Source organism: Oncorhynchus clarkii, chromosome 14 (genome assembly GCF_045791955.1).
Source record: "Oncorhynchus clarkii lewisi isolate Uvic-CL-2024 chromosome 14, UVic_Ocla_1.0, whole genome shotgun sequence".
NCBI classification, from domain to species: Eukaryota; Metazoa; Chordata; class Actinopteri; order Salmoniformes; family Salmonidae; genus Oncorhynchus; species Oncorhynchus clarkii.
Window position 1 is genome coordinate 1889405 of NC_092160.1, and position 23937 is coordinate 1913341.

At 41.6% G+C, this 23937-nt stretch overlaps 1 protein-coding gene across 1 annotated transcript in view; it reads left to right on the forward strand.

Moving 5' to 3' along the window:
* Positions 1-20659: 20659 nt before the first annotated feature.
* Positions 20660-23937, forward strand: part of LOC139366117 (AF4/FMR2 family member 2-like) — a 169481-nt gene continuing 166203 nt past the window's right edge. The window contains exon 1 of the mRNA XM_071103229.1: positions 20660-20862. Coding sequence (XP_070959330.1) covers positions 20810-20862 — 53 coding nt within the window. The 5' untranslated portion in view covers positions 20660-20809. The remainder of the gene's footprint in view (positions 20863-23937) is intronic.

Sequence of the window (23937 nt, forward strand, 5' to 3'; positions counted from 1 at the left end):
CTTTAGAGTATTTTATTTATTTTGAGCTCTACATATAAAACGTTGGTGTCTAGGGATTGGGCAACAATTATCAGGAAAGTTAAATTTTTGTAGCCATATTTCATCCAAGAACAGTAGCTGCAAATATGTAATGATACTTTGAACCCCTGACTATGAAAAGCTGTCTAATTTTAGAACATTAAAGTGTTGCACCCTCTAGCCATCATTATTATCTGACCCTGCTGGTCGTCTATGAACGTTTGAATGTATTGTAAAACAATCTGGCCTTAATGGTCACGTACTCTTAAATCTCTACCTGGTATAGCCAGAAGAGGACTGGTCACCCCTCGAAGCCTGGTTGCTCTCTCGATTTCTTCCTGGGTTCCTGCCTTCTCAGGAGTTTTTCCTAGCAACTCTGCTTCTGCCTCTGCATTGCTTGCTCGTTGGGTTTTTAGGCTAGGTATCTGTAAAGAACCTTGTGACAACTGCTGATGTAAAAAGGGCTTTATAAAATACTTGTGATTGATTGATTGATTGATTGTTTCATTCCCTAAGGAAACCTGACAAAGAACCATGGAGAAGGAGATGAAGGACTGTGGCCTGTTGTGAAAAACCCTCCCCAAAAAGGCAAAATAATAGTAGTGGTGCTTTCTCCTGGAAGGCTTATGTTCCACATAGGAATGAAGAGGATTAAGTATGTAATTAAGGATTTTGTACGATACAGTACACCTAAATAAAGGACACATTTCAGTACCACTGGTACGTATAGTAGCTAGGTCATTTATTTGAAGAGCGCCAATGGGAGTCTCTTTTTTGACCACGTGGTGGAGCCCTGGCACAGACTTAGTCCAATCCAATTAGCCTTGTGCCAAAAATTGGTTGTTGCACATTGAGCAGTCATGACATGAACTCAAGAATCGCAACTTCTGCAAAAGATACAGTGCCTTGCGAAAGTATTCGGCCCCCTTGAACTTTGCGACCTTTTGCCACATTTCAGTCTTCAAACATAAAGATATAAAACTGTATTTTTTTGTGAAGAATCAACAACAAGTGGGACACAATCATGAAGTGGAACGACATTTATTGGATATTTCAAACTTTTTTAACAAATCAAAAACTGAAAAATTGTGCGTGCAAAATTATTCAGCCCCTTTACTTTCAGTGCAGCAAACTCTCTCCAGAAGTTCAGTGAGGATCTCTGAATGATCCAATGTTGACCTAAATGACTAATGATGATAAATACAATCCACCTGTGTGTAATCAAGTCTCCGTATAAATGCACCTGCACTGTGATAGTCTCAGAGGTCCGTTAAAAGCGCAGAGAGCATCATGAAGAACAAGGAACACACCAGGCAGGTACGATATACTGTATACTGTGAAGAAGTTTAAAGCCAGATTTGGATACAAAAAGATTTCCCAAGCTTTAAACATCCCAAGGAGCACTGTGCAAGCGATAATATTGAAATGGAAGGAGTATCAGACCACTGCAAATCTACCAAGACCTGGCCGTCCCTCTAAACTTTCAGCTCATACAAGGAGAAGACTGATCAGAGATGCAGCCAAGAGGCCCATGATCACTTTGGATGAACTGCAGAGATCTACAGCTGAGGTGGGAGACTCTGTCCATAGGACAACAATCAGTCGTATATTGCACAAATCTGGCCTTTATGGAAGAGTGGCAAGAAGAAAGCCATTTCTTAAAGATATCCATAAAAAGTGTTGTTTAAAGTTTGCCACAAGCCACCTGGGAGACACACCAAACATGTGGAAGAAGGTGCTCTGGTCAGATGAAACCAAAATGGAACTTTTTGGCAACAATGCAAAACGTTATGTTTGGCGTAAAAGCAACACAGCTCATCACACTGAACACACCATCCCCACTGTCAAACATGGTGGTGGCAGAATCATGGTTTGGGCCTGCTTTTCTTCAGCAGGGACAGGGAAGATGGTTAAAATTGATGGGAAGATGGATGGAGCCAAATACAGCACCATTCTGGAAGAAAACCTGATGGAGTCTGCAAAAGACCTGAGACTGGGACTGAGATTTGTCTTCCAACAAGACAATGATCCAAAACATAGAGCAACATCTACAATGGAATGGTTCAAAAATAAACATATCCAGGTGTTAGAATGGCCAAGTCAAAGTCCAGACCTGAATCCAATCGAGAATCTGTGCAAAGAACTGAAAACTGCTGTTCACAAATGCTCTCCATCCAACCTCACTGAGCTCGAGCTGTTTTGCAAGGAGGAATGGGAAAAAATGTCAGTCTCTCGATGTGCAAAACTGATAGAGACATACCCCAAGCGACTTACAGCTGTAATCGCAGCAAAAGGTGGCGCTACAAAGTATTAACTTAAGGGGGCTGAATAATTTTGCACGCCCAATTTTTCAGTTTTGGATTTGTTAAAAAAGTTTGAAATATCCAATAAATGTCGTTCCACTTCATGATTGTGTCCCACTTGTTGTTGATTCTTCACAAAAAAATACAGTTTTATATCTTTATGTTTGAAGCCTGAAATGTGGCAAAAGGTCGCAAAGTTCAAGGGGGCCGAATACTTTCGCAAGGCACTGTATATGTCGATTATACTGAACACAAATCAAAGAGGGCCCACACTCTTTCTCTCTCTCTCTCTCTCTCTCTCTCTCTCTCTCTCTCCCTCTCTCACATATATATATATATATCCCTCTCTCTCTCTCTCAGCTTTGGCAAAGCAATTTAGCCTGTCATTTCTGTATCCCAGAGACTGACCTAGTTTTGGCCAGCCTAACAACAGCCGCCATGGAGAGAAAGAGAGACCTGATGGCCTCTTCTTTCACCCACTGCTCTCTCTGCCTCTCTCCCTGCTCTTTTTCCTGTTGTCACTGAGGGCTTTGTCAATTGAACCCAGCACTCCAGAGCCCCTCATCCCTTGCCAGTCCCCTCCCTCCCTTCCCTTCCCCTCCCCTGGCCAACTGCCTGTACTCTCATTAATACATGCATGGAAAATCAATGGCAACACTTAAAAATGGGCCTGGAGAAGTATTTAATTAGCATGTAATGACAGACATACATTCATTAGGTGATTTTATTAGTCAAAATAGTGTTTCGGCAGAATTCAACGTGCTGCGGTTTTGAATGGTATTTCAGAAATCTCAAATAAAGTGTGGTGATGTAGTGATGCATTTTATGGATTATGTTTTATTTGGTTTATATCTCTCTATTAAATATGTTTTTTTTAAGTCGTCTCAGCACAATACAATTGAGGAGCCCTTTTCCTTTCTGCTCTAGTGGCACTCTACCCTGCTTTGTCTTTGTTTTTTTCAACCAGGCCCAACTTTCTTGGCACTGAGCTGCCAAGCTTCCTGCTAGATTCTCTCTCTCTCTCTCTCTCTCTCTCTCTCTCTCTCTCTCTGTGTGTGTGTGTGTGTGTGTGTGTGTGTGCGTGCGTGTGCGTGCGTGCGTGCGTACGTTCGTGTGTATAGAAGCATAATAGAATAAACTGAAGCACCATTATCCTTTCCATACTTACCAAGGCATCACACAGTGGTCTAAATGTGAACAGCACAACAAACATCCTCCTTGCCTAAACTATTAAAATACCCAGATTGGTTATCATTACCAACGATTAGATTTCCTACTATCAAGTTGCTGATTAAAGTCTTAATAAAGGTACGTGCATGTAACATTTAAATTGGCCTGTTAATCTGTATTAATCATTAAGATAAAATTAAAATAATTATCAAGTTCAGGGTGCATTTGGCCGTTTTCCAAGCAACATAATAACATATAGCTACAGTTCACGGTCTCATTTCTGCTCAGCTGGAAATAAATTACTAAACAAAGAAAGAGCGGAGGGTCCATTACATCCACTACATTGTATTAGTTTGTGGTTGTCCACTTATATTACTTACCTTTGTGCTCCCATTTGGACAGAGATAATAGAGTATGCAGTCATAGTCATTATTTCCAATGTGCACTAATGCTGATGGATGAGCATAGGGGACCCATGTTAAAAATGCTAGCTAACCCGTCAGCTCTCTTAATTGAAAACTGAAATTAAAGTATTGATTTTTGTATTTTCTCCAGACAAATGAAACATCTTTCCGCTAAGCCCACATGATGGCTGAGAGCAGGGCTATTCCTTTAACCCACATTAAACAAAACAAATGGCCTTGTCCAGTCTCGATTCAGACAAAGTCAGTCCCCTAGAAGTAGTGAATAGTTTCCACTAGCATAGAATAGACGCTTACCCGTGGGGTTAGTTAGCAAGTAGTAGGTGATGTCGTCACTGAATGTGCTAAACCCTGCTGTACTCATCCATTGAGTAAAGCAGGCCCTAACTCACTTTGTCAAATTTAATTCGCACAAGAGCTATTTTAGAGCTGATGTCAGATGCTTGTCTACTAATGCATTTTGATTAGTATGAAGTCTTCCCCCCCTAATGAGTCGGTGCTTGTGTAATTATCAGCCATCTGATATCTTATCTCTTTGAAGGAGAAACAATGACACTGTGAACAAACTTGCATCTCTTTATCTACACATCAATGGGACTTAAACAGGCTTATTTACATTCCACTACACATCTGACTGAAATCCTCCTTGGTGGGAAGGAATCCAGTGTTTATAAAGTGTCAATCATTTTCAATAGTGAAACAATCCCTTCGGTTGGTTCCTGTTTAGTAATCACAGTATTGTATAAGGCAGGGGTTTTCAGACTTTTGGGTGCTGGGGACCCCTTTTGTGATAGCAAATTGATCAGAGACCCCTTCATAATCAGAAATCAATTCGAGTGAGATAAAAAATAGCATGCAATGAGTTTTACTATGACTTTGGACGAACCAAGTCTTGTGCCCTGGGAAGGAACATTTTAAAGGCCAACCTCTTGGCATAGGAGAGAACATTATAAAGTTTTCAAGCTAATTTCCTGTAATTTAGCAAAACATTTTCATGGGGCAGGGAGACTTTCTGTTATTGCAGTTTAAAACTTATATCCAGCAGCTCTACACATTTTGCCACGAGGCAGAGATAATAAATTGCAGTTTTAAACATTAAATTTACATTTATATTCTAAAAAACATTTTAAAACATAATTGGAGTAGGACTGTGGACACCAATATCCATGTGAGCCTCCGAGGCCCAAAAAATGTCCTTAAAGGGATACTTCGGGATTTTGTCAATGAGGCCCTTTATCTACTTCCCCAGTGTCAGATGAACTCGCGGATACCATTTTTGTGTTGCTGCACGCACTTTGAAGGAAGTTGCTAACTAGCGCTAGCGAGCAGATACCATAGACATCCAGTCATTGTGCTAACTCTAAAATCAGCAAAAAAATAAACGTCCCTTTTTCAGGACCCTGTCTTTCAAAGATAAGGACAGGACTGGCAAAAAGTGCTCTTCACTGACGAGTCGCGGTTTTGTTTCACCAGGGGTGATGGTCGGATTTGCGTTTATCGTCGAAGGAATGAGCGGTACAAAGAGGCCTGTACTCTGGAGCGGGACCGATTTGGAGGTGGAGGGTCCGTCATGGTCTGGGGCGGTGTGTCACAGCATCATCAGGCTGAGCTTGTTGTCATTGCAGGCAATCTCAACGCTGTGCGTTACAGGGAAGACATCCTCCTCCCTCATGTGGTACCCTTCCTGCAGGCTCATCCTGACATGACCCTCCAGCATGACAATGCCACCAGCCACACTGCTCGTTCTGTGCGTGATTTCCTGTAAGACAGGAATGTCAATGTTCTGCAATGGCCAGCGAAGAAGCCGGATCTCAATCCCATTGAGCACGTCTGGGACCTGTTGGATCGGAGTGTGAGAGCTAGGGCCATTCCCCCCAGAAATGTCCAGGAACTTGCAGGTGCCTTGATGGAAGAGTGGGGTAACATCTCACAGCAAGAACTGGCAAATCTGATGCAGTCCATGAGGAGGAGATGCACTGCAGTACTTAATGCAGCTGGTGGCCACACCAGATACTGACGGTTGCTTTGATTTTGATCCCCCCCCACCTTTGTTCAGGGACACATTATTCCATTTCTGTTAGTCACATGTCTGTGGAACTTTTATGTCTCAGTTGTTGAATCTTGTTATGTTTATACAAATACTTACACATGTTAAGTTTGCTGAAAATTAACACAGTTGGCAGTGAGATTACGTTTATTTTTTGCTGAGTTTATATACTGTACACAGTAACTAGTTAATTGTGAAAATGGTGGAATGAAAGTGTTTCACAAATGTCTTAATTTTTTTTTATTGGGCCCACATAAAACTGCATTTTAATGGTGAATCCTTCTTATTGGTCAACAAAATACGGACCAAAAAAACAGACCAACATTATCTGAAATATTATTATAACATTGTATTGTATTACACCCTCTAAACTTATTCCACTGATCCCTTGGCCAAAATGTATTTAATTTGTTAGTAAAATGTAATAATGAAATGTAAAAAAATATATAGAACAAAACATTATAAAAAAATGAAGAATGAAAAGTATGATTTAAAAAATATACCGTACCAGTCAAAAGTTTGGACACACCTACTCATTCAAGGGGTTTTCTTTATTTTTACTATTCTCTACACTGTAGAATAATAGTGAGGATATCAAAACTATGAAATAACACACGTGGAATCATGTAGTAACCAAAATAGTGTTAAAGAAATCAAAATACATTTTCTATTTGAGATTATTCAAAGTAGCCACCCTTTTCCTTGATGACAGCTTTGCAAACTCTAGGCATTCTCTCAACCAGCTTCATGAGGTAGTCACCTGGAATGCATTTCAATTAACAGGTGTGCCTTGTTAAAAGTTCATTTGTGGAATTTCTTTCCTTCTTAATGTGTTTGAGCCTATCAGTTGTGTTGTGACAAGGTAGGGATGGTATATGGAAGATAGCCCTATTTGGTAAAAGACCAAGTCCATATTATGGCAAGAACAGCTCAAGTAAGCAAAGAGAAACGACAGGTCATCATTACTTAAAGACATGAAGTTCAGTCAATCCGGGAAAATTTCAAGAACTTTGAAATTTTCTCCAAGTGCAGTCGCAAAAACCATCAAGCGTTATGATGATACTGGCTCTCATGATGACTGCCACAGGAAAGGAAGACCCAGAGTTACCTCTGCTGCAGAGGAATAGAGTTAACCACACTTCAGATTGCAGCCCAAATAAATGCTTCACAGAGTTCAAGTAACAGACACATCTCAACATCAACTGTTCAGAGGAGACTGCGTGAATCAGGCCTTCATGGTTGAATTGCTGCAAAGAAGCCACTACTAAAGAACACCAATAAGAAGAGATGCAGAGTAGGTGAACAGATTATCTCTGCATGTGTGGTTCCCACCATGAAGCCTGAAGGAGGTGTTGTGATGGTGTGGGGATGCTTTGCTGGTAACACTCTCTGTGATTTATTTAGAATTCAAGGCACACTTAACCAGTATGGCTACCACAGCATTCTGCAGCGATACGCCATCCCATCTGGTTTGCGCTTAGTGGGACTATAATTTGTTTTTCAACAAGACAATGACACAAAACACACCTTCCAGCTGTCTAAGGGCTATTTGACCGAGAAGGAGAGTGATGGAGTGCTGCATCAGATTACCTGGCCTCCACAATCACCCAACCTCAACCCGATTGAGATGTTTCGTGATAAGTTGAACCACAGAGTGAAGGAAAAGCAGCCAACAACTGCTCAGCATATGTGGGAACTCCTTCAAGACTGTTGGAAAAGCATTCCTCGTGAAACTGGTTGAGGGAATGCCAAGAATGTGCAAAGCTGTCATCAAGGCAAAGGGTGGCTACTTTGAAGAATCTCAAATATAAAATATAAAATGTATATGTTGAACACTTTGTTGGTTACTACATACTACAATGTAGAAAATAGTAAAAATAATGAAAAACCCCTGAATGAGTAGGTGTGTCCAAACTTTTGACTGGTACTGTACATATTTTGAGATCTGGCCTCAGACCCCCTTCAGTACCTCTGACTCCACTTTGAAAACCAGGAGTGTCATGCATCCATTATTTTTTAGAGGATTCACAAAGTACATCAGGATGCAGGGGCGTGGAATGTAGTGAAGCTGCTCCCCCCTCCGGAAGTTTGCATTCTTCAAACACCTAACACAGCTCATTCGCTTGCTCGCTTGCTCTATAGCCATAATCCTAATATTATGGAGAAATAACACAACTTTTTTCAGACTACATAGCTTGATCAAATTAATTTACAAAACATACTTCTTGCCAGTCACCTGCAGCTAAAATCAAGTCAAATGCTGTGTGTGTCACTCTACACTCTCTCTCCTCTTACAGTGACGATACTGCACACACTAGAGTATCCTGCCTAGGCACCTCTTTGCTCCGTGCATCTAGGAAGGAACCACTTACCTGGTCCAGTCAGTGTGCCCCCCCCTCCCCCACCCGCAAAATACCGCTGACAGATCTTTTTACAAAAGATTATGACAAAATGTGAGCTTAAAGGACACATCTGAGGGTCACATGCCTTTGTGCCCCCTACAGGCATGACACCACTGTTGTGAACCCCTGGTATAATGGTTTTAGTTTAAATACGCCGCTTGTTCCTTGATTTGAAAATACCTTGGACCATATGAAGCACTATGATATATCGCCCTTCTCTAGGCAGGTATATTTCTCACTGAGAAGATTAATCGCTGAGAACAAGAATACATGAGGCTGAGACTGAAAAACAGGAGTAATATGCAAAGTGGGACCAGGTTTCAGTATTGATCAGATGGCCACATCTGGGGGTTCTGTGTTGGAGTGCCATGAGCCATTTTAAGTAAAAATACTGTTTTTTTATCAGGGAAGTCAGTGCAGCTGTAGCCCTTGGTTGTTTCTCCCAGACAGACTACCACAGCATACAGACAGTCAACACACCACTCCTACTGTTTGGCCACAGTTATGCTGACAGCTTTTGTTGACTAGGTGAATGAAGTTGTTGAGTGCTCCATAAACACTATCCACTTGGCACTGACGTCAACTCAACATCAATTCCACTTTGGTTCAACGTAATTTGATTGAAATGATGTGGAAACTATGTTGATTCAACAAGTGTGTGCCCAGTGGATAAGACCTCCCATAGAGTACCACAGTATGAGTCATCAAACCCATAAAACCTAGCGGTCACACAGGGAGATGGTTCCAATCGTTTTTCCATCATTGATTTTTCCCATTGGGGATTTTAGAAACACTTATAAGGGCACAAATAAGGGCTGTGTTTTAGGCTTACCCTGGCGTGACGTTTTGATAACTGTGTAAATCTCTCTAGGACAAGGTGACTTTTATCAATATGTTCACCTGAATTTACACCCCCCCCCCCCCCCCCCCCCCACACACACACAAATGAAACGCTAATTAGCTGCTAATGTGGCTATCATAAAGAACTACAAATGCCATGATGATCTGGACGAGACAGACGAATCGAGGCAAAGGAAAGAATCTCTGGATTAACTATCTAATGTTAGCTGAATATAATAATGGCTAAATTGGCTACAATTCTTTAAATTTAAATTTCTGTGAACTGTCTTGTGGAAGTTTTAAATTGACACAATACCTGTTCGCAAAGGTGTCAGCTAGAGATGACGTGCAAGAGCTTGGAGGGATGTGTTGTTTTGCATGATGTCTACTTTGAGGCTAATTATAATTTTCAAATCTAGTAATAAATAGAGCCGAATATATTGATAAAAGTCACCTTGTCCGAGAGAGATCTACATGGTTATCAAAACATCATGCCAGGGTAACGCTTCGAACACATCGAACACATCGACAGCATCCTTGCGCAAAATAGTACGCAGCAACAAAAGTTCAACATTCACCTTCTGCTACCATTTCTGTCAAGCCGTCTACACACTGAATGCACTGAAACTGCCTCTGCAACATAATGCTGCAAGGACAACTCAGAGTTTCATTGGAAATGAATGTAATTCTGATGTACCAAAATGCAATGACACTGTCGGTGTGATCGAAGCTTAAGCCTACACGAAACACAGCCCTTATTTGAAGTGTTTCTAAAATTCCCTAATGGGAAAATTAATAGTGGAAAAATGGTTGGAACCATTTCCCTGTTTGACCGCTAGGTTTTATGGGTATTATGACACCTCCACTGTGGGACTCTATTAGGTCTATCTGTCCCATTGGCCATGATTGATGGTTCCTGTCCATCAATAGTTACTACCAGAATTTTTTTTTTTTTTTTTTTTAACTCAGAGCAGGAGGAAGCATACCATAGCGTTAAAAGCAGTTATTCCGATCTCACAGGGTTAATAAACTCAAGGTGACTTATTTTCCCCTGAGTTTGAAAAAAAGGAAAATAGGAAAATATCTTGATGCTGAATTCTGAGAAATGTCAGGCTCAGTCTCATACTTCGAAGGTGCAGGCAGCGGGAATGAGGGGATGAGTCACTCTGGATGTGGGATAGAGAGTGAGACTAGGCTAGGCTGGGCTGGCTGGGCTGGCTGGGCTGGCTGGGCTGGCTGGGCTAGCTTTGGCTGTGTTCCTCCTCCTGTGCGCCAGTCTGTGACAGCGCCTCCGTGTCCAGGGCTACTGCAGGAGGCAGGGCTGAGGCCACTGGATGATTGGTCCTGACAGGTCTCTGGCCATGCGCCTTGAGTGGGGTGGTTGTCAGGAGATAAGGCTTTCGTCACACCCCACTACACAGCCTTGGAAAGGCTCCCATCCCCACCCCTCCCACAGACAGACTGATCCTCCCATGCTGACTGTTTTCACACTCTGATGGGCTACAGCAGGGACCAGGCAGGTGTAACATAAGCGTGGCGTTTACAGGGTGGGAGGGAAGGACAGACAAACATGGCTCTGGTCCATCCTCCTCTCCTTTCTGGGCCAATCCCATCCCCTCAAATTTTTTGACCTTTATTTTCATTCTGACTTTCATAATTTTAGCAACAAACACTATATATAAAAAGTATGTGCACCCCTTTAAATGAGTGGTTTTGACTATTTCAGCCACACCTATTGCTGACAGATGTATGAAATTGAGCACACAGCCATGCAATCTCAATAGACAAACATTGGCAGTAGAATGCGTTACTGAAGAGCTCAATGACTTTCAACATGGCACCTTCATAGGATGCCATCTTTCCAACAAGTCAGTTCGTGAAATTTCTGCTCTGCTAGAGCTATCCCGGTCAACTGTAAGTGCTGTTATTGTGAAATGGAAATGTCTAGGAGCAACAACAGTTTAGCCACGAACTGGTAGGCAACACAACCTCAAAGAACTGGATTGTAGAGTGTGGAAATGCATAGTGTGTAAAAATCATCTGTCCTCGGTTGCAACACTCACAACCGAGTTCCAAACTGCCTCTGGAAGCAACGTCAGCACAATAAATGTTCGTCTGGAGTTTCATGAAATGGGTTTCCATGGCTGAACTGCCGCACACAAGCCTAGGATCACCATGCGCAATGCCAAGCGTCGGCTGGATTGGTGTAAAGCTCCCCGTCACTGGACTCTGGAGCAGTGGAAACACATTCTCTGGAGTGAAGAAGCATCGTGTTCTCTGGAGTGCTGAACCATGCTTCACCAACTGGCATTCCGACAGACGAATCTGGGTTTGGTGAATGCCAGGAGAACGCTACCTGCCTGAATGCATAGTGCCAACTGTAAAGTTTGATGGAGAAGGAATAATGGTCTGGGGCTGTTGTTAATGATTTGGACTAGGCCCCTTAGTTCCAGTGAAGGGAAATCTTAACGCTACAGCATACAATAACATTCTACACGATTATGTGCTTTGTGGCAACTTTGCAGCAACAGTTTGGGGAACGCCCTTTCCTGTTTCAGCATGACAATGCCCCCGTGCACAAAGCAAGGTCCATACAGAAATGGGTTGTCAAAATCGGTGGAAGCTGGCCTCCAAACAGCCCTGACCTCAACCCCATCGAACACCTTTCATAATGAATTAGAACGCTGACTGCAAGCCAGGCCGAATTGCTCAACATTCTTCCCCGACCTCACTAATGCTCTTGTGTCTGAATGGAAGCAAGTCATCACAGTAATGTTCCAACATCTAGTGGAAATCCTTGCCAGAAGAGTGGAGGCTGTTATAGCAGTGAAGGGGGGACCAACTCCATATTAATGCCCATGATTTTGGAATGAGATGTTTGACGAGCATACTTTGGTCACACAGTGTATTATCGTATTTTTTATGCCAAGACAGTATAAGCATATTCATTCCCTGTTAACACTGAATCTAGCATTGGTAATAATAACACTGCTATTTTAATTTAGAACTTTCACTGTCTAGATTCTAATAATACATTGGAATGAATCTGATATACAAATGTCAAATGTTCTCTTTTTCCCCTCGCTGCCAGAGTACTAAGTCACCATATTGCCATCTACAGTCTGCTAAATCCGTTGTGTCCTCTTTTCACATTAGCAGCAGCCCATACAATTGTTGTATGTGGTTAGCCCAGGAGAATTTCCTCATAGTGGGAAGAAATTTCCCTCTGGATCCAGCAGGGAGCACTCCTCCACAGCAGCAGGACAAAGCGGGAGGCCAGAGTAGCCAAAGCGTGTCAGGTGGGATCCACCTGTGACACACAACTCTCAGCCGGGAAACAAAAAACATTGTGTAGTTCTCCATTCTGCCTGTGGTATCCGACTGCTGCTCGGAGGCTTGTGTCCCTAGCTGTCAGGCCATAGGGTGTGTGAGGCCCACTCATATGAGCTGGATGACACTGAACAGACTGTACTGATATACACTTCCAGACCCCTTTTTCTCCCCAGTCTAGAGTCCCTCTATCCGTTTTGCCTCGTTTGTTCTCCTCAATTAATCCTTCTATTGATGTGGTACTGATGACAAATAGCAAATGTGTCTTTCAAACAGGAAATTATTGCACCAGGATCATCCATTGTAAAAAATATTTTTGGGTGTATTCCTCTGTTAGCTGGAATGAGCCAAAGTCACACATTTGGGATAGACAATCCATAAACTGAAAAGTTTGATAGAACTACATCTTTTGTGAGATGTATGGCCAGTTAGCCTAATGTTAAATTGGAGCAGACATTGGGAGAGTGTGTCTGGTTGGCGGTACATTACTGGTCCAGGCTGGTGAGTGACAGCAGTGATGCTTCCCACCACCTTGTGAACAGATTGCAGATTGATGTGTTCTTCAGGTGGGTGGGTTGCTGGATGGTGTGGACGCAGCAGTATCCAGATGGCTCATTACTACTGACAGCACTTTGTTTTATCCCCCATACTCACTAAAAGGTCACAGTTTCTGCTGACGTCTGCCCATGCTTTGGGCAGGGGGGTTTACACAAAGAAGTGGGCGATTTAAGAAGGATCTGCAGTACAGTGCTATTGAGTTTATTATTTCTTAGAAATGAAACTAAGACTGGGATGAGTGAGGTGAGGACCAGCACTGTTCCAGGAGCTTTGATATAGCAATGGTAGTAAAGCAGGTAGCATCTTAACAATAATTCCATCGTCCTTCCATATTGCAACTTTGGGTCCTGTGATGCTCTGTGTGTTCAAACTGCAGGGTGTCCAGCGTGTGCTGACTGCAGGCTACCTTGTGTGTCTGGACCCCCAGGATACTGTAGAATGGCAGGGCTGGTGTATGTGGACCCCAGGGTTCATGGGCTCCCAGCACAGCCACAGCCAGCCTCAGACATCAGCCACAACCATCCTCCTCAGATCAGCCTGAGAGCGTTTAATGTGGCCGGCTTGGCTGTGCTCATACCAGCAGCTCCCATGGAGCTCAGCGGTACATTTAAGCCACAAGAATTAGGAGGGAGAGAATGTTTGGGCCCTATTCTCCCCCTCAGTCTATGATTAATCCCGTCATCCCGCAGAAAACACTATCATTATCAATTCCCCTGGATCCAGCGGCAGGAATTATTTGATTATTTTCTTCAAAGACCTTCTATCTATGTGGTCATTATTTCTGCCGGGAACTTTTTCTCTGGCTCCGCACAAACAGATGATGCCAGAAATGAAAAGAGCTAGGGGAAAAACACAAAAGAAAAAAAACATTCAAAAACGAACACGGAAGATTTCACCACAAGAAAATAATTGATGGTTTGTAATACAATGGAGATTGTGGTGGTAAAGTCTTTCATAGGGTTCATATCATGGTTATGCTGACAAGTTGATGATGACAGGCAGACAGACAATGGCACAAATATAGATATGTGGCGTATCGGCTTTGTTTGTTTAGATATGGAAAGGCTTCCAGAAAATGTTACATTTAGTCATATTGGCATTATGCATCCCCCACACCTCTTTTATTACAACAATACATTGGTCTTTTTGACATGTTGATGACACACAGAGAATCTGATGAATATCCCCTTGATTTGTTTAGTTATGGAATGGCTACAAGGACATTTACAATTAGTCAAAACGTCATTGTATGTATCCTACATTATTTATTTTCTATTGTAATTTAATTGGAGCTTTGAGCACACAAATACAGTATTGAAATACCGATCAATGCCAAAAAGATTTCACTGTTGAAATTAGCCAGAGGCACTTTGGTTTTGTGTTCACGGCATTATAGCTTTCTCTCTCTTTTCACACTGAAAGCGTTCCGGATGACTGCTACTTAAGAGAGACTTTCTAGACAAAAGAATATGGAGTCTACAGCGAATAGAACTGTGCATGGCTTATAAAGAAATAAACATTACACTAGTCACTCAGAGGCACAGAACTAATACTTATGATATTTGGTCTCTGTTTTGAGGGAAAAATAACCAAAGGCAATATTTCCAGAATCATGTTCATATCAAGTGCAGCCAGTTGGGGGATCACACGCATTTATCAAACATATATTGAATTTGGGGTGGTTAATGGAGTAATTTGATAATGGCCATAGAGAACAATGGTCCGCTCTAAAATAAGAGAGTTTACATTGAGCAAATGTCCCTCGGCTTTTCAGTGTTTGAGAAGAGTGCGAGGAATCACACGGACTAAGGTAAATGGCTGTTGAATAGTTTTTGAAAAAAATAACACTTCATCCTCTTCCATTCTAATCTTCAATACTGCCACGCAAAAATACTGTAATTTATAACGAAGACATTTAATGCATCTGGAGAGCTGGCATTTACAATGAGTTGTGTCAGAAACGAGAGAGAAAGAGAGAGAGAGGGAGAGAGAGAGCAGATTATTTAGTGGGCCTGACGAAGGTAGCTAATTAGCATCTGTCACTCAGCAGGCAGGGCTGCCGTGGAGAGGTTGATTCAGTGCCCCGCTGCCAGTGCTACTGCCAATTACCAATGAACACATTGGAGAGCCATGTTAAAGAGCTGTGTTCATATAGGAAAGCACATTTACGAAATTCAAATGACTATATTCTGGGGACCATGAAGAAAGAAGCAATATCAATATATTTTTATTTTCACTCAAGCTGCAGTTTAAAACTGTTTCTCTAGAAATTGCATATTCATCTCAGAGATTTTTATGAGCTGAATTTATGATACACACATCCAGAGTGATGCCGTTGCTTTGGCCTGTGGAAGCTAGTTGTGGAACTCATGCATAATACATTGATGTTGTCAGTTATACTCAGATGAACAGACAAAAATGAGCCATACTCAATCAGAAATGCAATGATACCAGCTAAATGGATCCTGCCACCCAACAATCATCCTCAGGGAATTTTGACTGGACCTATGCGTTTGTAATGTTTACTTAAACTGCCAGACAGAGGAAGTATACACAGCTCCAGTCTGAGAGGATGACTTTCGCCAGACTCTCCTTGATGTTGTGGCTGGTCTGGGGTTAGTTGTGCTGATTGAGGATCTGTCTGGCTAGCCTAGGTACGTGAAATGTGCTACTGGATCTGTCTCCTTCCACCTCCTCCAGTCTGGACAGATATGATCCTGAGCCTCCACTTCGCCCTGTGAGCTAGGGTTGAGGAGAGTTGAGATTGTGTTATGAATGGGCTAACAGAAGAGGGAAGTTAGAGAGATAATTAACTCTGAAATTACAGTGGTATAATTAGGAGGTGATCCCCCTCAGACCGTATCAACTTAGCTCATAATGACTCTTTTTCATTTTAGGGAGATGAAAAGGGACACAGAGACAATTGCAGGGCCTCCTCTCACTCTGATGAGGTATTTTCCAATCACTTCTCACAGCTTCTGACAAGTGATTTAACCACAGGCAATTTCAACAAATGGCTGCTCTGTCTCTTGCAGTGAATTATGTCCATGGGTGGACAAAGGGATTGGGAAAAATGTTGATGAACATGAAAAAATATAAAAAATAGCACCACTCTAGTATGGAAGAAATGATGAAGACATCAATTTAAAAACATCATTATGACAATTGTGTACAAATACAGAACAACTCAAAAGTTTGGACACACCTACTCATTCATGTCTTTTTCTTTATTTCTACTATTTTTTACATTGTTATTAATACAATTTTCTACATTTCTACTATTTTCTACAACGTAGAATAATAGTGAAGACATCAAACTATGAAATAGCGCATATGGAATCATGTACTAACCAAAAAAAAACGAATCAAAAAATATTTTAGATGTTATATTCTTCAAAGTTACCACCCTCTCAACTAGCTTCACCTGGAATGCTTTTCCAACAGTCTTGAAGGAGTTTCGACATATGCTTAGCACTTGTTGGCTGCTTTTCCTTCACTCATCCCAAACCATCGCAATGGAGTTGAGGTTGGGTGATTGTGGAGGCCAGGTCATCTGACGCAGCACACCATTACTCTCCTTCTCGGTCAAATAGCCCTTGCACAGCCTGGATGTGTGTTTTGGGTCATTGTCCTGTTGAAAAAAGAAAATGTTAGTCCCACTAAGCGCAAACCAGATGGGGTGGCGTATCAATGCAGAATGCTGAGGTAGCCATGCTGGTTAAGTGTGCCTTGAATTCAAAATAAATCACAGACAGTGTCACCAGCAAAGCAACCCCACACCATCACACCTCATCCTCCATGCTTCACGGTAGAACTAAACATGCAGAGATCATCTGTTCACCTATTCTGTGTCTCACAAAGACACAGTGGTTGGAACCAAAAATCTCAAATTTGGACTCACCAGACCAAAGGACAAATGTCCTCCGGTCTAATGTCCATTGCTCATGTTTCTTGGCCCAAGCAAATTTCTTCATCTTATTGGTGTTCTTTAGTAGTGGTTTCTTTGCAGCAATTCGACCATGAAGACCTGATTCACGCAGTCTCCTCTGAACAATTGATATTGAGATGTGTCTGTTACTTGAACCCTGTGAAGCATTTACTCGGGTTGCAATCTGAGGCGCAGTTAATGAACTTATCCTCTGCAGCAGAGGTAACTCTGGGTCTTTTCTGTATTGACTGAACTTCATGTCTTAAAATAATGGACTGTAATTTCTCTTTGCTTTTTGAGCTGTTCTTGCAATAATATGGACTGTCACAACACAGTTGATTGGCTCAAAAGCATTAAGGAATAAAATTCCACAAATTGACTTTTAACAAGGTACACCTGTTAGTTGAAATGCATTCCAGGTGACTACCTCATGAAGCTGGTAGAGAATGCCAAAAGTGTGCAAAGCTGTCATCAAGGCTACTTTGAAGAATCTCAAATGTAAAACATATTTTGATTTGTTTAAAACTTTTTTGGTTACTACATGTTTCGATGTGTGTTATTTCATAGTTTTGATGTCTTCACTATTATTCTACAATGTAGAAAATAGTAAAAATAAAGAAAAACCCTTGAATGAGTAGGTGTTCCCCAACTTTTGACTGGTACTGTATATTCTAGTGTAACGGCCGTTGTTGGTGGTGGAAGAAGATGAGGACCAATGTGCAGCGTGGTATGTATCAATAATATAATTTAATGAGACTGAATACAAAAGAACAAGAGAATCAAAATGAAAACCGAAACAGTCCCGAATGGTGCAAACACTGAAACGGAATATAACCACCCACAACTCAAGGGTGAAAACAGGCTACCTAAGTATGGTTCTCAATCAGGGACAACTATAGACAGCTGCCTCTGATTGCGAACCATACCAGGCCAAACACAGAAATCCCAAATCATAGAAAAGAGAACATAGACTGCCCACCCCAACTCACGCCCTGACCATACTAAAACAAAGACAAAACAAAGGAACTAAGGTCAGAACGTGACATCTAGCTACATTGTGTATGCACAATGTGTATGCACAGTACACACTGTGTATGCACAATATATTCTATTGCAGTGTATGCACTTTAAAATCTACAAACTGCAATGTGTATGTTAATTAGTGGTGAGACAAGGCAGGTTGTGTAAGAAAGAAAAGCATTCCCACCATGAAGGTTCAGATAAGGATTTGGGAACGGTGTTCTCCCTTTCTCCCATCTGTCTGTGCAGCCCTGTGTTTCCCTGCAGCCGGTTTATGGGTCAACAACGCAAATGCAGTGTGGGGGCCTGGGAAGCACTGGGAGGCACCCAGAGCATGACGCAGAGCAGTGCTGGCATCTACCCCAGACTACCCCAAACAAAGACCCAACCAGAGAGACAGAAACTCTCACAGGCCCTTTCCCACCATGGCTTAGTCTATTGCCATCACAAAATACCAAATACACTCCTAAAAATGCATGACAAACAAAGCACAGATAGAGATTATTAGTGCATACCATGTTTCCCTATGCTGTTTAGTATATTTTGTATTATTTAGCATTTCCTTCAGTAAGTTGGTCGATTTTTTGGGGGGGTAAAATCGAGTACTATAGTGAATTGGCTGCGTAGTTAAATAAGCATTAAGTGATGATAAAGGAGATGTCTGCTTCTCTGAAAGGCAACATTCCCCATGTGTAGCATGGTGTGCTGTGCACCTGAGCACCCTGGCATAAGAACCAACACTATTATGCCCCCCATCTCTCCTCCTCTCCTCTGCTTTCCCCCGCTTTACCACTGTCCATACAGAACAGGCAATAAAACAGACACTACTTGTTTCAATTTGGGCCATATGGGTTACAGATGACTCCCAGAGTGTGTTTGACCAAAACATAGGTCCCTTTACTGCTGCAACCTAGTCTCAGAGCATTTGATATGATTCTGTAATTAAATTTGGGATACTCCATTTAGTATGATATGTTACAGTTCGTATGGTTTGTATTAATTTGTGGATGTCCATCACCCATTTTATATGATATGTTATGAATTACAATTCATATTATATGTTACAAATTTGTGAAATGTACAATATGTTACAAATTCTGGCTAGGTGGAAAACGTTAGCTATCTGGCTAATGTTAGCTAGGCTAGGGGTTAGGGGTTAGTTTAGGGTTAAGTTTAGGAGTTAGGCTAAAGGTTTAAGGTTGGGGTTAGGGGAAGGATTAAGGTTAGGGGAAGGGTTAGCTAAAAGGGTTAAGGTTAGGGTTAGGGTTAGCTAACATGCTAAGTAGTTGCAAAGTCGTTTAAAATTAATAAGTAGTTGATAAGATAAAATGCTAATGTTGTCCGTGATGAGATTTGAACTCACAGCCTTAAGGTTTCTAAACATTTGCATTAAACACCCATCCACCCCAAGTCTTATGTAACCATACTAATTGTAACATATCATCTAATTTAATTTGAGTGTCCCGGATTCACTTTCACTATGTTACATCTAGTCAATGAGACCAGGCTGCTGACTATTCTGGCAGTGAGATTAATATCAACTTGGAGGTATATGCCATAAATCAGAACAGACTCCCAGGCTCTATATGTGAGGAGGAGAGATGTATTGTAATAACGGCATGGTACCTAGGCATGGTAGCTAGGCAAATCACTAAACAGTAGGCTAGACGTAGGCTAGATGTAGGCTAGACGTGTCTGTTTTGATGTTGCATACACTCCTGCTCCATATTACAGGACCCAGTCGTCCAGGTCTACATGCTGTTAATGGAAGGACATTGTCTTTCTAGAGACACATAGTGCTGATGTTTTTAATGTTTCCATCATGGCTTCCTCACTACAGTATACATCAATTTACAGAGCTGTTTCCTCCACTGCCTTACTGCCATGCCCCCCCCCTGTCTGTTTCCCACATGGCCTATGCAGCTAGCACTGCCGAATAACTTATATCATACCTATTTTCATTGTTATGATTACACCTGAGATTGATGAAAGCAATTGGCTCAATAAAAATATGAAATGCTATCACACGTCTCGAACATATCACCATTTACTGTGAAACTCCATGATTTATAGCACCTCTGTGTGAGGCTGTAGGGCCCAATGGGTCACAATGTTGTCAACAACACCCATTTACAAAGTCAATATGGGTCATAGACACTAAACACAACTCCTGAACTTGCCCTAGTCTATGATCAGTCAGTAGTAAAATGATCTTCAGTCAACAACTATTGTGAATAATGCTAATGCATGGTAATGCACAATTATCACACCCACTGCTTGATAATGCATAATATGATCATCATTTCTAAAGGGGTTATAACTTTATTATAACCTGTATAAAATAGTGTTTGTTTTCCTCATTGGCCTATTTACTATTTTATTTTTTTATTTTTTTATTTTTTTATTTTTTATATCTGAAGTTATTTTTTGACAGCTGATTTTGACAACTAAAATGGGTGGGGCAAATATAATTTCAGCTAATTGGAAATGATAAACCGAATACCTCAATTTGGTGTACCCGGGCTCCGTGTAGCCACTTCTGCCTGTCAAGCTCCGCCTTCTGTTCACTGTGGAGACGCGAGGCAGGCAGGGGAGGCAGTCGCGTTTTCCTGGCTGTGTGTGTACTGTATGTCAGTTCGCCAGCGAGACCACGGTACAGTACAGTACATCTAGTTACAGTTAGCAGATCCACATAGAATTTATGTATGTAGACTGACGCATACGTTGAGCAGGCACCGGTTCCTTCCTGAATCAGACAACTGGGACCAACCATGGACCTATTCGAGTTTGACTTCTTTAGGGACTGGGAACTGGAGCAACAGTGGTACGTACAAGTGTATATATATTTTATTTCCGTTATGTTTAACGTCTTTGTTCGATGCTGGGAACTGAACATCGATGCGCCCGGTATTTGGCGTTGGGCTCCTGGAATGCTCGCATTCCTTCTCTGAACGCATTAAAGTGAGAGATGACTGTTATGAATTATTTTACAGTCCTCTTCGTGTCTGCGCGGTACCTCTATTGTCATATTGTACGTTGTAGGACAAGTAGTGGTAGAAAGTGTTCGGTGCGCACTCACATCTATGCACCTAATGCCTCCTCATGAATGGGGGAAGTTCGCCCTTCGCTGGTTTTGCGCTCCATATACTACTGTATGTCTGTATGTCAACTTCAAATTTATCGGGATCATTTGATTCGCAATTGCATAGTTTTCACCCTGAACATGGGTTTCATAGGGGTTTATAGAGGTCGCCAATGTAGCTGCTGTGGATAAATTGCATGACAACTGAATCAAATGCCCTTGTCTGTCATATTATTGTTTGTAAATATCCCTGCTATTCTTTGTCAGATAATTTACTCTAAAACACATTTTAGGCATTTGTGTAGGCCTATTGTAAAGTTTGTAATAGATTTTTATGGATCAAATAGATTGTGGTTTAGGATGGTTTAGGATTAATCAATTAAGTAATTACCTGAACATATTCTTACACTTCAGTTTCCTCTGCCAGTATGTACATTGTCTAGTATGTGCATTATAATTTTTTTTTTTTGACCTATTGCAATAATAATATTTCTAACCATATGATGTTTTAATTTAAAATGTGTGTGCTACTAATGTTTGTACACTGTCATTTGGATGCTATTGACTCCCAAAAGATTGGGGTGTTCTATTCATTGTCAGAAGTAGCACCAGCACATGGTGAGACAGTAGGAGGATTTTATTCTTACCCCCCCCCCCCCCACTAATTTTTGTTGTTTTACCTACTCCATTCATTCATTCATCCCTCCTCTTAGTTCTCCTCTCCCCACTCCCTCACACAATAGTTAAAACCACAGAATAATTCATACATTCAGCATCAATTGTTTTTTCTTCTCATCTTAGATTCATGTACTAGGCCTACTCTAGCTGATGAAGTGCTACTGTGCATTTAGACTGTTGAATCCCCACACCATCAGGGCTTGCTAATCACGTTTGTTTCCATTGCTGCTTTGCTCATTGGATGCTGCGATACTTATTACATTAGTTGATTTTTGAGACACCTCTTTGGTTGAGTTGTTTCCATTCAGATGCATTCGATTCAGATCATGTCTCTTCATTTCCCCTCTGTCTCTGAGAGTGATAGACTGGAAGGAACGTCTTAGCTGTACACAAAGAGCTAATTACAACTTTCCATCAAAATACCCTTTCTTGCAATGTCATATCCCCTAGGCTGTTTCACAAAATGATTGAGTGATTGAGAATCTTTCATGCTGCTGCAGTTGGTTTATAATGGTTGGTGGGATCTGGAGGTATACGTTGGGCGTGCTCAATGTGACCACAGTAACATGATCTATTAAATAACCAGATCACACCTTAGGCCTACCTGCAAGAGTTAAAATCATTTGATGGAGGCTACCTTGGTATTACGCAATTCAGCTTGAAGGACAGGCATGAATGTTTGTGTGTTTACATATATTTGTATTACAGCAAATAGGAAATAGAAAAAGGCTGCACATGTCTTCCTTGCACATATCATCAAGTATGATCTCTCACAGAATGTAGATTATTTCCATTGATTGATGCCTGCCATTACTATACTGCTTTGGCTTCTGAAATAGGTTTTTCTTTCCGCTTCACAACTAGAACGTGTGATAGTGATGTGAAATTATGTCCACCTCTTAAGCCAAGGGCAATATCCCAACACGGATATTGATTTTAATTTGATTACTCTCATGCTGGTTTAGGTAGAGCAAGTGTTGGGTATAATCAAGTCAAATTCAGTCAGTTCCACGGTGAGAAGGAGTCAGTGAGGTGGGAAATGAGCTCCAGAGAGAGAGAGAGAGAGAGAGAGAGAGAGAGAGGGCGAGAGAGAGAGCAGGGTGTACAGAGGGAGTGACGGGCTGAGAGTGCCACCACACAACACTACACCACACCAGCAGTAGTGAGAAAAGATGAGGCTGGGTGCTGGGGATATGTGGAGGGCTAGGGCCGGTGGTGTAGTTGTACTTCGCTCCAATCAGCCAGTCATATATTATGGCCTCAGCACCAGTAATAGCAGTTAAACCTCATTTGATGAAGGTCATGGTCCTCCCCTTCTTTGCATAATGGTTTCTCGTCACTCAAGGGGGAATTAGCAGATAGACGGGGAATTGACGCCTGTGTGTGGGTATATATGCCTGGACTACTGTACTGTACACTGTGATGCTTCACTCTGTTGGCATTGTGAGGAAAAATTAGAAGTCATTAAAGTAACACCTCCAAATAATGTGTGCTAAAGTCTGTTTTATGGACATCCACACCTTGGAATGGGTTTAACTCAGCCCTTTCAATAAGGCCTAGCTATTTATTGTCACTTTCTCTTTTAATTTTCAAGCTACATTATGACTTGACTGATCCCCAGGGATTACCCTATGACTCCAGTGTTTTTCTCGTGAAATAGTCATTTTCCCTTTTACTTGTACTTCTCAGCAGGGATTGCTGTCCAAATAATTCATTTTTATTTGGCTGGAAATGTGTAAAGCCTCGCAGCGTTGCCGGACGGTGAAAATAGAAAAAGAGAGTCTCTTTGAGGCTATGTGGGTATTGGATATGTAAAGTGATACTGGCAAGGTCCCTGCCTGGTGAACCAGGATGGAAGGGAAAATAAAATCTTAAATCTACTTCTACTGATATTCTCACCAAAGGGGCCCAAGAGCTCTGTAATTCTGAACCGACGTGTCTGGGGGATTAAACTATGCTGCTATGGCGGCAATATCAATGGATAAAGAAAACGCTTCTGAATTAAATAGTATAAAGACTTATTAAGATGGTTCAACGGACCATCATAATTATTAGATAAAAATACAGCTCACTGTAGTGTAATTCAGACCTTTGAGCAAATACATACATTAGAAGTGGATGTGAGGTGTACAGTATTGA